At 35.9% G+C, this 15,309-nt stretch overlaps 1 protein-coding gene across 10 annotated transcripts in view; it reads right to left on the reverse strand.

Moving 5' to 3' along the window:
- LOC131431397 (uncharacterized) overlaps nucleotides 1-15,309 on the reverse strand; it is a 232,589-nt gene that overhangs the window by 25,430 nt on the left and 191,850 nt on the right. For all 10 annotated transcript variants that reach the window (XM_058597080.1, XM_058597086.1, XM_058597087.1 and 7 more), the window contains one exon: nucleotides 6,466-6,557. In XM_058597080.1, coding sequence (XP_058453063.1) covers nucleotides 6,466-6,557 — 92 coding nt within the window. The remainder of the gene's footprint in view (nucleotides 1-6,465; nucleotides 6,558-15,309) is intronic.

Consider the following 15,309-nt stretch of genomic DNA (forward strand, 5'->3'; position numbering starts at 1 on the left):
AGAGTGCAGGTCTTCAGGTGCTGGTTTCGCACTTAGCAACGGAAATCTTATGTCGTTTTCGTTTTTTAAATTGCACTACACCGGTGTAGCGAAAGCTGCACCTAAACCGTTCGTTTTTACCAATTGTACTACATCAGTGCTACAGTTTTTCTGCGCCGATACCACTGGTGTAGCACTCATCAAAAGTTTGGTGTAGCTCTGTGCAATGGAATCGTTTATTGTAGTCAATGGTTACTGTTTATGTTTTCGTAATTTTTGTTCGTTTATTCATGCCTCAGTGTAGCACTGCACCGGTGTAGTGCAAATTAAAAACGAAAACGTCATTAGCAAACCTGACATAAAACCAGGTTCGAAACGATTTGACAGCAGTTAGGTTGGAAACGACATTATGACGACGCCAATCTGCGAAAATAATTCATGAAAATTATGTAATCGTTTTACTTGTCCTTGCAACGTCTTCGATATCTAATAAGCAAAGATTCTGATAAGGTCGCAATGAATATGTACCATCCAATATGTTTGCTAAAATTCCAACCCAGATATCAAAATTCAGAAAAAAAATTAAAGCATCCAAATGTGAGTGTGAATATATTCGCAAGAACAAACAGACTTTAGGTCATCAGACCATAATAACCCACAATGTCACTTAGCAAATAATATTTTTTTCTGGGAATAATAAGTACATAAGTTTAACAAAATCAGCATAACATTATCTTAGCACTAAATTCTAATACCAGAAGTTCCTTTCTGATTCGAACGATTTTACAACCGATTCATAGTATCTTTCGCAGATTTCTTTCATTTTGGAGCATATGGAAATTTGATTATGTAATTGAAACATAAAACATCTATCCAAGAGAAAAGAGAAAAGAGTTTTTTCACCAAATCCGAGTTAAAACGAAAGTATCAATTTATTTTTTGAAAATAATCTGTTTTATTCACCCTGTTACCCTGCATCCGACAGATAATGCGTTAACGCAGACTCGTTTCAACACAGCTCGGTTGGATTACCTCCGATGAAGTGGCATTCCGCCTCCACACCGCCTTTAAATGACCGTCAACAGTCCAAATAATTACCACAACAATGGCAAAATAAGCACCACGCATCTCCGCACGGTCTTGGTGTGACGATAAAAGTTTATGTAAATTTCGCGGTTTACACTTCCAAAATGACGATTTTATTTATCTTCCCGTTTCCCGGTGACATCGTGCCGTTCATATTTGCGCAAAACTACGCATTGATGCACGACACCCGCAGAAGCACTATGGGTAGATAGTCGAAATATTTTTTGCTTTCAATTATTTAAGATGGCATATCTATACAACTTTAAGTTGATTTTCGAATTGACAAGTTTTATCGTTCTCACATTGAAGGAATCCAGGCAAAGTGTAATAAATATATTGAATGTTTATATCCTCTTATAAACAGAAATTCTAAGCTCTGTCTAAAAATCAAATTGTTAATTTATAAACAAATTTTCAGATCAGCCATGCTTTATGCAGTACCAACTTGGTCAAGTTGTTGTTCCACCAGGAAGAAAACGCTTCAAAGGATTCAGAATAAAATTCTGAAAATGATTTTGAAGCGTCCTCCCTGGTTTAGTACAAATGAGTTACACAGACTCACAAATATAGAACCATTAGATGTAATGTCACATAATATTATAAGCAAATTCCGACAAAAATCGATGCAATCTTCAATTGAATCGATTCGCTCTCTGTATTAGTTAGTAAGTTAGTATATAAGTTCCTTTTCCCCATTACACAATACAAGTAGGTTTAGAATTTTCCCTACACAATAATCTCAGAATTGAGGAAGCAAATGATGTCCTCATGGTAACAACCAAATCATATATATAATAGGGCTGAAAAGTCACCACTTGTGGCTGAACACCCAATTTAAATCTTAATAATTTAATTTTAACTCATATTCCAATAAATAGTTATTTAAAAAAAAAGTTTAAGCGTTCACGGATAAAAATCCATTGTCGGTACCATGATTAAGAAATAATGAAAATCATGAAACGTGTATTCTCATGACATCACACCTATGATTAATGATATTATGAGCAAAATGATTAAAATCATGAAAATATTTATGGGATTTGTTCACAAAATTATCAGTAACAAGCATGATCTCATGAGAAGTAATGTTTCATGATTTCCTAATCATGGTACCGGCAATGGATTTGTATTCGTGTTCCAAGCCCGAAACATTTTCAATTCACAAATAAATTAAAAGTCTTTTATATTACTGGCAGGTTTAAAATTATAGAAAGGACTGAACTTGGTCTTTGTTCACATTGTTAGAATCGTTAACAATATATTTTATTTTTAAGCTAATTTTAGATAGGGCTATTATACCAATAGTCATCTCATTGGTAGAGTCGCCATTCTGTTCTTGAAAATAGTAGTTCAGTACGATTTACAGGTTTGGAACAAATTTCGCTGACTCTAACACCAGATCAAAACTAATTCTTTAGGTGAATTTGTGTCTTTTTTAAGTTACTCTCACACAAAACAACTCCACGAAGAAGTCGTCTGGTAGCGGTAGCAAACTGCTGGTCTTTATTAACATTGTCCACTAGTGTCCGATATGAATAATACACAGAACAAATTATGAATTTAAGATATGTGCTTCAGTGGCTCATTCGATTAACTGACGTGCTTTGTGATCTGATGGTTCTTGGTTAAAATCGCCCTGTTGCTATCGATCTTTTGTTATCTATTTCATTCGATTTCAAGACATGTAATTTCCAAATCACACAATTTTACATGTTGTTAAATATAAATCTGTGTGAAATACGACACTCCATTTATGAGCATGTTATATCATGTAAAATAACAAGATTTTTTCGAACTGTGTAATTTTAGAATCTCGACAAAATAAATAACATAACCTTAATGACGTGAATACGATTCAAACTGTCACGATTCTTGTTTAATGGCAATTTAAAATTTTTAATAATATAGTCCAAATAATACCTCAACTGGCTTTTTGTGAACGCAAGGCAGCCTTGATTTCTTCAGCTAGTTAAAAAATCGCCATTCTGCTGAACTTCTTAAAAAAGATCTAATTCAATACTGATGCTGACCAGTGTTGGGAAAATCATGATCAGAAAAAATTAATTTAATTATCACTCGTGAAAAAATTAGCATTTTCAAAAAAACTCAGTGACTGAAAAAATCACTTCCGAATGAAAATTTCATGAAACAAGGATACAAAAAAATTGAATATCGAAGTTTACAAGTGATTTTTTATATCAGTGAAAATTGACGACGAATTTTCACCATCAGAAAAGTTACTAAAGAGATCATCGAAAGGTAGAAGAGTCTCTGATGATATTTCGATGCTGAATTTTCCCTACGCTTATTTTCGACACCGAAGTGATTCATTTTATTATATTCATTATATTTTCATCTATAATAAAATCTCTATTGAATAATTTCGCAACTGAGAAATAATAACAACAATATTTTTAACTACATTCCAAATATTGATTAGAGCGACCAAAGGCTATTTAATTTCCAGCTGGTTGATCATATTGCACTATTTAGATTCATCCCACGGATTTTGTTAATAAAAGTAGCTCATCTTTTAGCATATCTCGAACACATAGCAGGCGCAGCGTTTGATTTGACGTAGAGATAACCTGTTACTTCTGCGTAACGGGATATAATGGCTATGAAAATACATTTCCCAAAAATCTTCTATTCTAGAATCATATCAGATATGTTCAATGTTCGAACTTTTTCCTTAAATATCATAGTTAGATAGTTCGCTAGTGAATTTTTACAACTGATTTTTTACCATGTGAGATCAGTTTCAATGAGAATCGCGATTTTTTATAGAATCCGTAGTGAACTTTTTTTCAGTGAGTTTTCTGATCGATGATTATTTTGTCTGAAGTGATTACGTACGAAAAATTTCAGTCGCGTTTTTCCAAATTTTTTATTTCGCAACACTGATACCGACACCATATGTAAGGTTTCTCCGTAAATAACTTTCAAAAAGGCTTACCACCAACAGAATTTATCGTTATACTGGGTTATACTGCAACCAAATTTTATCCTTTAAACTCGACCAGTTTAATAGCGAGACTGATATGTCGCGCTAGATCATAGCCATAGCCGTAAACATATGTCCTAAATTTCGCTCATCGATGCTCGAAGCCTAGAAGCCAAAAGTTTTTCGAATCCATTTTTTTAAATTATTTATGGTAATGAGTAGCATGAGTTAATATTAAATCACAAGTTGCTTGCGAAAGCATAGATTAATAGCATCAGATGCTCAAGAACAAACTCTACCCATTCTTCCAATGACCATACTAAATTAAAACGCTTACACGTCAAAATGAAAATGAATTTTCGCGTTTGTCCCATAGTGCGCTGGTGTGCTTGTTTAATTTGAGTGCGACAAAAAGTTACATAATTATCAGTTGTTTAGTGTGTTATTACGGTGCTTCCAAATTGATGAGCTAACATTGTAAACCGTGCCGTGCTTTCAGAGAATAAGCACAGAATGTCGTTTCATACATTTTATAGGAATGATAGTTGTTATCATAATTCTCAATTCTACAAGTAAGTTCCAAGGTTTTTTCTTTCGCAATCATGGTTTTATTGCAGAAAATTGTTATACCAAATTTCATTCAAAGTATTGTCTATCGTTTTTAGTACTCTGTCCATTTTTCAGAGTATTTCCTGATCTCTATTCAAGCCAAGTTAATCCATGAATCGATGCGAATTTTTCAATACTTCGTATGAAGTGTGGCGATGTTCAGCAAACTCATGTATCAGTGGTCGGTACAGATAGAAAATTAAAGTGCTATATCTGGGCAATATGATGGGCTCATTTTTTGTTGGTTGTTCATAGAAGACAAAGTATTACAACGTTATTCAACGAATGGTACTCAGAGTAGTTATGTTCTTCTCAACCGATCGAAAATACGTATGCTTTGTCAAAAACAGGATATTGATAACAAAAATTCTACACAACCAATTCTTTCATGTTCTGCCAAGAGGTTTTCCTCCGGCAGGAATATTAACATTACATTGAATTATTTATTTATATTTCAACTATTCGTTTAAGGCCATCGTAGTCTGGGGCTTTTGTTAATGTTGCTCCATTGAACCAACTGATGATTCGAAAACACACCGAAATATTAATGTTAGGGGGGACGGGTATAGCGTGATGGGATAGTCGATGCCTATCACGCAGCCCACCTGGGTTCGATTCCCAACCCCGCACATAGGATCAGAAAGATTTTCTGGTCCGAAGAGGTGAATGACCTTAAGGTGTTAAAACCTCTATAATTGAAACAAAAAAAAAATATTAATGTTAGTCCCTTAGTCATTAAAGGTATTGTTGTAAAACGTGTTTTTTCAGTCTTACATGCAGCTCCGAAACGTCCGTATATGTTACATAAACAAAAAAGCATGATGTGAATTATCCAACTAACTCGTGACCAATTGTAATTGAAAGGAAACTAGACTCCCTCGTTCAGATACTGGCCTAACGAAAAGTTTCGGCAATTGATCATAGCGGTTTCGTTTGGAGACCCCGCACAAAAAGTTATGATCTAACACAACGAGGCTGCTGATGCATTGCGAACCATTTATCTTACAGCTTGGGGGTACTTCAAAGAGTCTATCCTACGTTCGTGTGGCCAATGGGATTCGCACATATATCATTTGAGTAGTTTGTTGAAAACCTAAATTAGCTATTCCCAACGTCCATCTCCGCTCAACGACTATTGGCGTTTAATGGGTTCGTTTTGGCTGTAGAGCAAAGCTCGTAACCTGAATTCGCACCCGTTCCTACACAATCGATTTGCATGGCTCCGTTTTTCTCAAGTGTGATTTTTTTACTACTTCTCGTGGACTCTAACAACCTCACGTTACATATGCTCATCTTGCATTTTAATGACGGCAGCGAGTCGGCCGTCGAATAGTTTCTCCGGCTGGCCGAATGGACATCGGTAAAATTGTAAGCAAACTGGTGAAGTGTCCGACCGAGAGGAGGCAGTATCGTTTCTGCCGGATCTGTAATTTTCAAGTCAAGGCACGTTGTACTTGAAGGTTCTGTTTTACCTTGACGGTTTGTTTGGGGCAATATTAACTGCCGTAATGGAAAAGATCGAAACCGACTATAAAAGCTTTCACTCAATAATAACTTGCTGAGAATGCTTAAGTGAGAAACGGGCATGTCTCAAATTACCGTACTTTCGTGACTTTGAAGGTATGTTACGCTAGCGAGGCATGGACTAGCAGACTACCATTTCGGTGAAGAAAGTTGATCAGTTTCGCTTGCAGATGCCTTCATCGAAAATTACTGTCTCGCTAACTTTGAATTATAATTAGTGATGCAAAACTAAATGCTGTCCAACGCGCACCAATTTCTGAATTGTAAATTTGAAATAAAAATTGCAAAAATAAATAAATTAATATTCCAAACAAGAGACTTACCCAGCAGGATACGCCAAGACACCTGTTGTTGACGAAACATCCAATCCTGCGTTGCTGCATACTGTCAGGCCGAGAATCTTTTTTAGCTTGATCTGCGAAAAACACGAAACAAGTAAAAAAAACACGTTATTAATCCGGTGATGACCTTCAACAAAATTTGCATGAATAAATATATCGTCTGTTCGATTTAAAATTCAGTTTCACAATACGCATGACATCAATATTCGCAATAAATAAAACCACAGCACTGTATGTATCTAATAATACGATTGATTATACAATGGGATTTTGAAGCTTCATAACATCATTTCGATCGAAATAGAAAACGAAATTATTAAAATTATTAATTATAATTCAGATTATTATAATTATTAATTATAATTCAATTAAGGTTGGAAAACCCGAAAGTTTTCAATGTAAAGACCGGATAAAACAATTGAGAGCGAAAACCGGATCCGAAGCTGCAATGCAAAATAGTTAATAATCTTTATCTTTTTATAAGAATCGGACAAAAAAACTTTGAATGCAAAATCCGGACAGAAACTTAGTTGATTCTTACCAAACAAATATTTTTTCCCCGGCTTCACATTGAAAACTGCCTGTCCGATTTTTGCTCTCTATGTTTTATCCTGTTTTTGCATTCATAAATACTGAAACGGGTTTTTTCAAAATAAGTTCAACTTAGTCGATTTTTTACATTCAGCCGTTCATTATGAAATATTTAGTATTTTTGTTCATATGTCAAAAACGACCTGTGAATTTGACGTGAACATTTCTTCCTAAAGATTCGTGTATTATAATGACATCCAATGTTTTTCATTTTTCTATTAGTACTAAATAGGCAGCGAACATTTGAATAAATGATCGAAATAGAAAATAAACAAAGAGCATTTGTCATTCGCTTTCAGTCCTCGTTTACGTCGAATTTGTAACTGGAATTTATATTCAGCGGACGATACAGTACAATGGGCTTAATGGGGTTTATACGAAACGTAAAACACTTTTGTTCAACCGCAATCTGTCGAAATACTTATCAGTGCAACATTTTTTACTGAAAATTTCTGTAAGAAGATGATTTTGGGTAAAACGGGATTTAATTCCTTCCGGTAATTCTGAATGACAGTAATCGATTAATTGGACAAACTACAAGATTTCGTAAGACGTACGTTTTTTGTCGTGAATACGACTTACATTTCTATGGGGCCTTTTCTAAAATTTACCCTATACAAGAATGAGAAAAACAGTGGCGTACCGAGAAATTTTGGCACCCGGGGCAAAATAAGATTTGCCGCCCCCATCGTTGGTTTAGTGATAAAAAAAATGCTGAACTCCATCTCCGGAAAGATAAATTGGACGAGCAAAAAAAAGGTCCCAAGGATTGGTTTGCCGCCCCCTAAAAACGTTGAGCCCGGGCCGGGTGCCCCCTTCGCCCCCCTTAGATATTCCACTGGGGCAGAACTTTATTGCGGATATCTCTTGTTTTTTTTTAAATAAAAATGCTTTACGTAGCCGTTTGAGCTATATTTTTGTTAGATAACACATTTTTTTTATTATTGGATCTCGTTGTCACCCTTTTTCTAGGGGGAGAAAAGCTTCCATTTCTATCCTACGACGATTGAGGGACACTTTGTTCGTGTCTCGTCTCGTCATCCATTGCCGCATCGGTGCTATTGCTGTTGGTTTCCGCTTTCTCTTAATTTTTCTTGTAATTCGCAGTCTTGGGCTCGTTGCTAGTTGTTGTAGATGTGCCTGTTGTACATTGATTGCAGTTGCTGATTGGTTTGATGGTGAAACAGGAGTACTGCGCTCACTAGTTTTCGTTGTTGAACGGTAGACCTTGCCTTTTGTCTTATCCTTTTCGAAGTTTCGGTGCAAGGTTTGCCGTAGTGTGCAGGTTGTTCACAAAACTGACATGTAATCAGCTGATTGTTAAAGGTAATCAGCGTTTTACACGGATGTATCCCACCTTGACCACAAATGATGTAAGATGGAATTGCCTTACCTAGTTGCATACGTACCAGTCGCACGCCATTCCGGATGCCGTCATACTTCCCTTTCGATGGAAAGAACTTCACCGTACTGCAACATATTTTCCCGAACGAACTGATCGCTGGTCTGCGGGGGAAGGTCATGCACTCGTACTTCTATGGCATTGTCTACCATGTACACAGGGATTTTATATTTAACATTGTCATGATCAACACTGTGCATCTCATTTTTAACCGAAGCGAATGCAATTGCATCTCTTTCACGTTTGAACATAATGTACACAGAGTTAGACGCCTTATTGATTTGAATCTTACTTACATCATTAACGTTTAGATGCATTCGTTCCTTAAGCAAGATTTCAATTTCAATTGCTGCTGGTCTAACTTTGCAGCACTTGAAATCAATACAAATTGAATTTAGTATTGTAGGCCAAGTTTCAGGATTTATTAAATCGTATTTGCTCATTTCGTACACTCTATTGTTCAATACATTGTATTGTCTTTGTTTCTTTCATCTCGACCGTAAGCATTTTTTGACTGTGTCGGATGAGATTCGAGCACGAACTGAGTGGAAATATCTTTTGTTGTATTTAACGCAGCAACATAATTTTTTCTCCATATCATGGGAAATATGGTCAGCAAATAATGATAAAAATTTTAGTAGTATTAGATAACCACAAAAAAACTCTAAATTTAAGCTTTCTTAAATGTTTGGTGTGATCAAACATTAAGGCGAAATTCAGTAGCAAAGTAAGGTGCGCAAAATTTCAATCGCATGAATTGAACGAATCATCGCACAAAGCGTATCGTGCAAAACCGACATACAGAAAATCGGAATATTTTCAGTGGTTGAGTGTAGTGGCTTTACATTTTTTGTTCGCTAGTAAGTTATAACCAATATGCTCTTATAACTGATTTTCTCGCCTATTGTGAAACGGTTTATTGTTACAGATCAAAACCTTTGGCATGATGGAATTACTGCACCTAACTGATTTTAAATATGAATTATTTTATAAAATAACTAAATAATATTCAAACAACATCTTTTTATATGGAATTACAACTGGTTTGTAAGTTGTTCACTGAAAATATCTATTTTGTGAAGTGCATATCATACCAGTATACAAGTGAATAATATTGTACCACGACACACGACTATTGAAGAAATTATAGGCACTTTTTGTCCTCGCTTGGAGAGTGGATATCAAAACTTTATAGTTTTGAATTCCTAAATTCGGATTGAGGATATTCTTTCAAATCGCTATACAATTAAAATTTCCGAGACTTTGACTTACTCGTCAAAGTTATTGAAATTAATGTCATCCTTAGCTTAAATTTAGAAATCCTAGATGGCTAAAAATAAATTGTTGAATGAATTCAAACATTGCATTTTTTATTCAATCGGTGTTGTCCCCTACACAACCCCGTAATTTTTTGCTCTCGTTGTGTGATGCAGTGAAAGTTTGCAAAATTCACACAGTCAATCAACTAATACGTGCGGTTATCGATAATCGGATGTGTGGAAAAAGCATGTCAGATTTATTCTTGTTCACGTCATCCAGTTATGTCTCTGACAACACCCTTCCGTCTTTTTTTTATTTTTTCATCGTCAGTATGTGAAATACAACAACAAATCGAATAATTGGGGCCAAACGAGAACACTGTGCAGCACTCTTCTCCATCATCCTTGGAATGACCTTTGGACAATCTACTTACTATAGAAAATGCGGCATGATGATCAGAAAAGTTTTCTGTGCCAATGGGTGGGATTGGAAATCGTGCCCAGGTAGGCTGCGTGAGAGACATCGACATTGGAAAGATATCAAATAATCAAATTGAAGTCGCTACATTGAACAAAGTTATCGAAAATACACAAATCACAGCAGACAGAGGTGAACATTAAACTACGTTTAGCGATATTTTTCATAAACGAAGGCCTTTTCGTGTAGAATGATCAGGATCATCATCCTAATAACATTCATAAAAGTTGGGTGAAAAATTGTAAACTATACGGAACGAAAAAGACTATGCTGTTGCATGGAGTCTTCGAGCTAGCAAAAAAAAGACTAACTCGGTTAAATCCTGCTGAGCACGAGAAACGCTTGCATCTTTTATAGTGGCTGTTTTAATACTTGCTGTGCTACATGGTACACACTACGCCAACTAAACAAACATCTTTCTAGGCTCCGGGGCGTTTTCCTTTCGAATTGTTTCCCGTTGATGCTGCGGAGCGCATATAAATATGCGGATATCATTCGTTCCAAGTTTCACTTCGGTACTGGGTATACGTAAGTATGAATAAGATGCATAGCCATACCAGCTGCTTTTACCCTTTTTGTTGCACTTTTTCAAAGGATTGCGGTGAATAGATGGGCGGCAGCTGAAATATGCAACAAACTGTAGAAGCACTTGGTGACACAAAAAGGTAGCAAATTTTGTCGGAACAAATCGGTATAATAGAAGCCTTCGTTGTTGAAGCAGAGTAGGTTAAAACCCTGAAATACTAATTAGAAACCTACTCGTATTATTACAACATCGAGATCATCAACTTACACGTATTTTCACGATAGTTCGTCATAACAGCTGTGCTGTCCACTACTTCGCCGATGAACGAACTCAACAACCTCACAGCCCACTGATAATTGATCTGGTCTAAGTCCAGTATCAACAACTACACCCAAACACGATGTTTGTCCGCTTTGTCTGATAATACAATGTAGACTAATGGCAACACTGGATCATCAGGACCGCATTAGACAGTTGCTTCAGAGAAATTCAATATACCAGCTGATCATTTCAATGACCTACAATGTAGAAGTTTGATCGATGCCAGATATCGCATATTCCCCGTTTTCATTAAATAGTCCAAACAGAGCATCATACCTCTGAGCTCGGTAGATTGTCATAAGTAGATCCGATTTTCCGTTTAGCTGAAAAGACTACCATCTGCGAAGAATACTAATGAATTGGCCAAGTAGGTGGAAAACGCAAACATGATTACAATGACATTCTCACCTCGCCTTGGTACGCTAATTAGCTATCATAAAACTCGTTCTAACAACCAAACTAGGCAAGCGAAAATGAAGTTGTTTGTTTCGAGATTTCGTCTTTCATCGAGATGACCTTGGGATACATTTTTCTCTTTCGACACCTACTAGATAAAGGCGATGTCACAACGCCCCTAACGTATTGAATAGATAAAAGCTTCGCACTGTTCCGAGTCTGTGCTGTGCGTGTGGTATGCGAGCAAACTTCGGAAGTTTGCTAGACTATCCGCCCGTCACCAACTGTCTTCCAAAGTATTTATCCGCACCAGCCAACCAGCCAGCAGTTGGTGATGACTTAACTTGAATTTCGATTGACGGGTTCGAACTGACAGCACATTTGCATGCTGGCTTGGTCAGGAATCGGAGGTTAATTGCATGATTATCTCGAGTTTGTGGGTGTTATTTGTTTTTGAAATAATTAAATTATTTTTTATGCTAATTTTTGTTATAAAAAATTGGGAATCTTTGCTGTTTCTATTGCAGAGCGTAAACCTATCATGATATTTATAAGTGCAACTCATGCTGACAACGGATCACGTATGCTTTGAAACGAAGAGTCAACAATTGATTAAAGAACTAACATTTCATCTAAATGACTTTCAACTTTCTGAACGCTTCGAATGAAACGCTGCTGGCGATAGTCGCTTACTTCCGGACTCAGTCACGATTGAAACGGTATAAATGATTGTATTTTGGAATCTTTAATGAGGAAGTAACCAAGTTTCCAACACTGGGACAGAGCAGCTGAAATGAACTTCAACATACGGAAACTAACGGAGACTCTACGTGACATGTTTCGGGGAAGCACTATTAATCGAGTTACGTTCAGCATTCTATACAACTAAAATCGTTTTCCTCAGGTATGTTGCGTAACCGACAAGTTTCCGTTGCGATTATCACATCGTTTATCATTTGCAAATATATAAACATGTACAAATTTCAGTGTGATAGTTGCATGATCCTCATACTAGTGAAGAGTAATGGAGTGCGCTGTTTAAAAAATCTAGCAGATATATATGAAATTTTGTATTTGTTAAAGTACTACATGGAATGAGAAGTCCCGGGCATAACAAAGAAGAAGTCGATTCTGTACTGTAAAAAACTACACTCCAACATTTTGATGCCCTTTGAAAAAAAAATTGTCAAGGCCTTCAAAATAGGTTTTCGATTTTGCATTGACCTCAGCATTCAATGAAAATTTCTTTCCCTGGAGAAACCTTTTCTGGTTGGGAATAGATAATAGTAGCTGAGGGCCAAATCTAGTGAATGCGGGGGATGGTAGACCAACTCGTACCGCAAATCATTCAATTTCACCAAGTTACTTTTATGCATGAATGCGCTGGTACGTCTTTTTCCATAGCTTGATGAAGACTAGAACTCGTCTGACACGATCAGCTATTATTCAAACACTAGTGGATAGATTGTCGTAAAATTTGATATTGGGCCATCTAAAGGCTTCTCAACAAAAACATACACGGTTCGAAACTATCCAACTCTTTTCTGTGAGAGGACCGGATTTTTCATTCCATGTAGTGGATGTAGCACAGTTCTGGTTCTGTAAGAAGTATAAGAAAAAACGTGTTTAATCCACTTAGCAGTGAGATGATACCTTTTTTTATCAATCCGCATGTGTTTTTTGCATGAATATTTTTGGTGTTTAAGTTTTCATGACATTATTTTAATGACCGTCGTTTTAAGCGACAATTTGATCTTTTAATCACTCATTTCTCTGTAATGTCGAAACTGCAAATCGGGTCGAATTTGAATCTAAAAGTGTGATAATCGATTAAATATGCCATGATATGTAAGTTCATCTTTAGAGTTTACGGTAATTTAAGGTACTTCCAGAGCCGGTATTCAGGAACCAGCATAACCCAAACCGATTCGTATGGCCATATGACGAATAAATTACAACAGTTTTGAGTCCAACTTTGAAGCTTTTCGGGATTGTCATCTTCTATATCGGTTTGAATTTTAAAAATTCATCATCATGTAATTAAAAATCGGAAGTCATAATTGGATAAAATTAATTAATTTTTGTATGTATGTATAAAATTAATTATTTTGTATATACATTTATTTTAATTTGAATTTTTGTTTCTGAAATTGGATCAGGCTTTTTTGAGAAAACGATTGAGCTTTGAGAAACGATTTTATACTGGAACCGGAATTCTAAAATCGGTATGGCCGAAGTCAGATAAATTCACCTGAGTAGCAGTTTCGAAATATATGAAAATCAGTGAAGACATCTTTGAGAAATCATAGCACGAATTAAATTTTTAGGTGCCTTCTGAATCGAAAACTGAATAACACTAAAACTGAAAAAAGTTAATTTTTTTAACGACTATCCAAATCTGCTAGCACGATAAACCTGATTAATTTATGTGGAATAGACATTTTTATACCAATCACCCTGTATCCCCGAAACCGGAAGTTGGATCTGACTGAAGAGCAAAATGTTTTATAAAATCTTGAATCTTTTCATTTGAATCTTAGATGAGTCTTAGATTTCATTTGAATCTTAGATCGGGTCAGTCATTTACGAGAAGACACAATTTTGATTTCGTTTCCCATATCATCCTGTAGTTCCGGAACCAGAGGTCGGAACCAAACATATTTCAGGAACTTTGTTTGGGAGCATACGACTTTTCGTATGAATCTGAAGTTGTATAAAAGAAATTTTCCGAGAAAATTGAGTAAAATTATTTGTCACACACGCATTTGCTGATCTCGACGAACTGATTCGAATGGTATATGGATGTTATGTTCTTCCAGCATTTATTGCTGTAAGTAGTTAAAACAATATAATTTAAACAATATAATTTTGCCATCATCTGGTTTACATATGTCATATTCGAACGTTTATGTTGCCAAAAACGAGCCGTGCTAAAATCGGTCCGAGGCTAAATGTCATGAAAAAGGATGCTGTACACAGTCTTTTTGGTACTTAGAAACAATTGTATGTAACAGTATAAAAAATCGTGTTTTCCGTTGCTCCCAAGCATTTCTTTGTCATACGGCGCTCAAAACTCCTACTGTTGGAATAGGGAAAAAAGTCGTTTACACAAAAATTTCGAAATCTCCGTTAAAAATGGACGGATTTTAACAATCTATGGCTTGTTGAATAGGTATTACCGTGCGGAATCTAAGTCTGAAAACATATTCTGTTTTCAAGGTCAATTGTGACAGATACTGTCAAAAAACTGAAAATTTTGACATAAAACTTCGTATAACTCAAAAAGTAAACATCCGATCTCAAAACCATTCAATAGCGTTTTGGGTGACGGGGAGACCTTTCATTTGCGACTAGTTTGATCAAAATCGGTCCAGCCATCTCTGAGATCTCGACCTCTTAGTTGACAACACACATACAGACACACACACACACACACACACACACACACACACACACACACACACACACACACACACACACACAGACATTTGCTCAGTTCGTCGAGCTGAATCGATTGGTATATGACATTCGGCCCTCCGGGCCTCGGAAAAATTTTCGAAAGTTTGAGCGAATTCTATACCTATTTTTTATATATATAAAAAAAAAGGTTAAAACCACTGCATCAATGAAATGGATCGTAGCTTTGATTAGAAAATCAATTGTATTCCAGGAGTACAATTGTAAACAGTGAATGGTTAGCCTTTTTGTTTGAAATTTATTTGCTGTTGGTTATCTACTAAATTGAATTATGAAGTGCAACTACTGAATAAATTCGCAAGTAAGAAATAATCAGCTATCTAAGGAACAATTGAGTCTTGTGTGGCGCGATCGAAACATAACAAAAACTGTTGGT

This window comes from Malaya genurostris, chromosome 2, assembly GCF_030247185.1.
Source record: "Malaya genurostris strain Urasoe2022 chromosome 2, Malgen_1.1, whole genome shotgun sequence".
Lineage (NCBI taxonomy): Eukaryota > Metazoa > Arthropoda > Insecta > Diptera > Culicidae > Malaya > Malaya genurostris.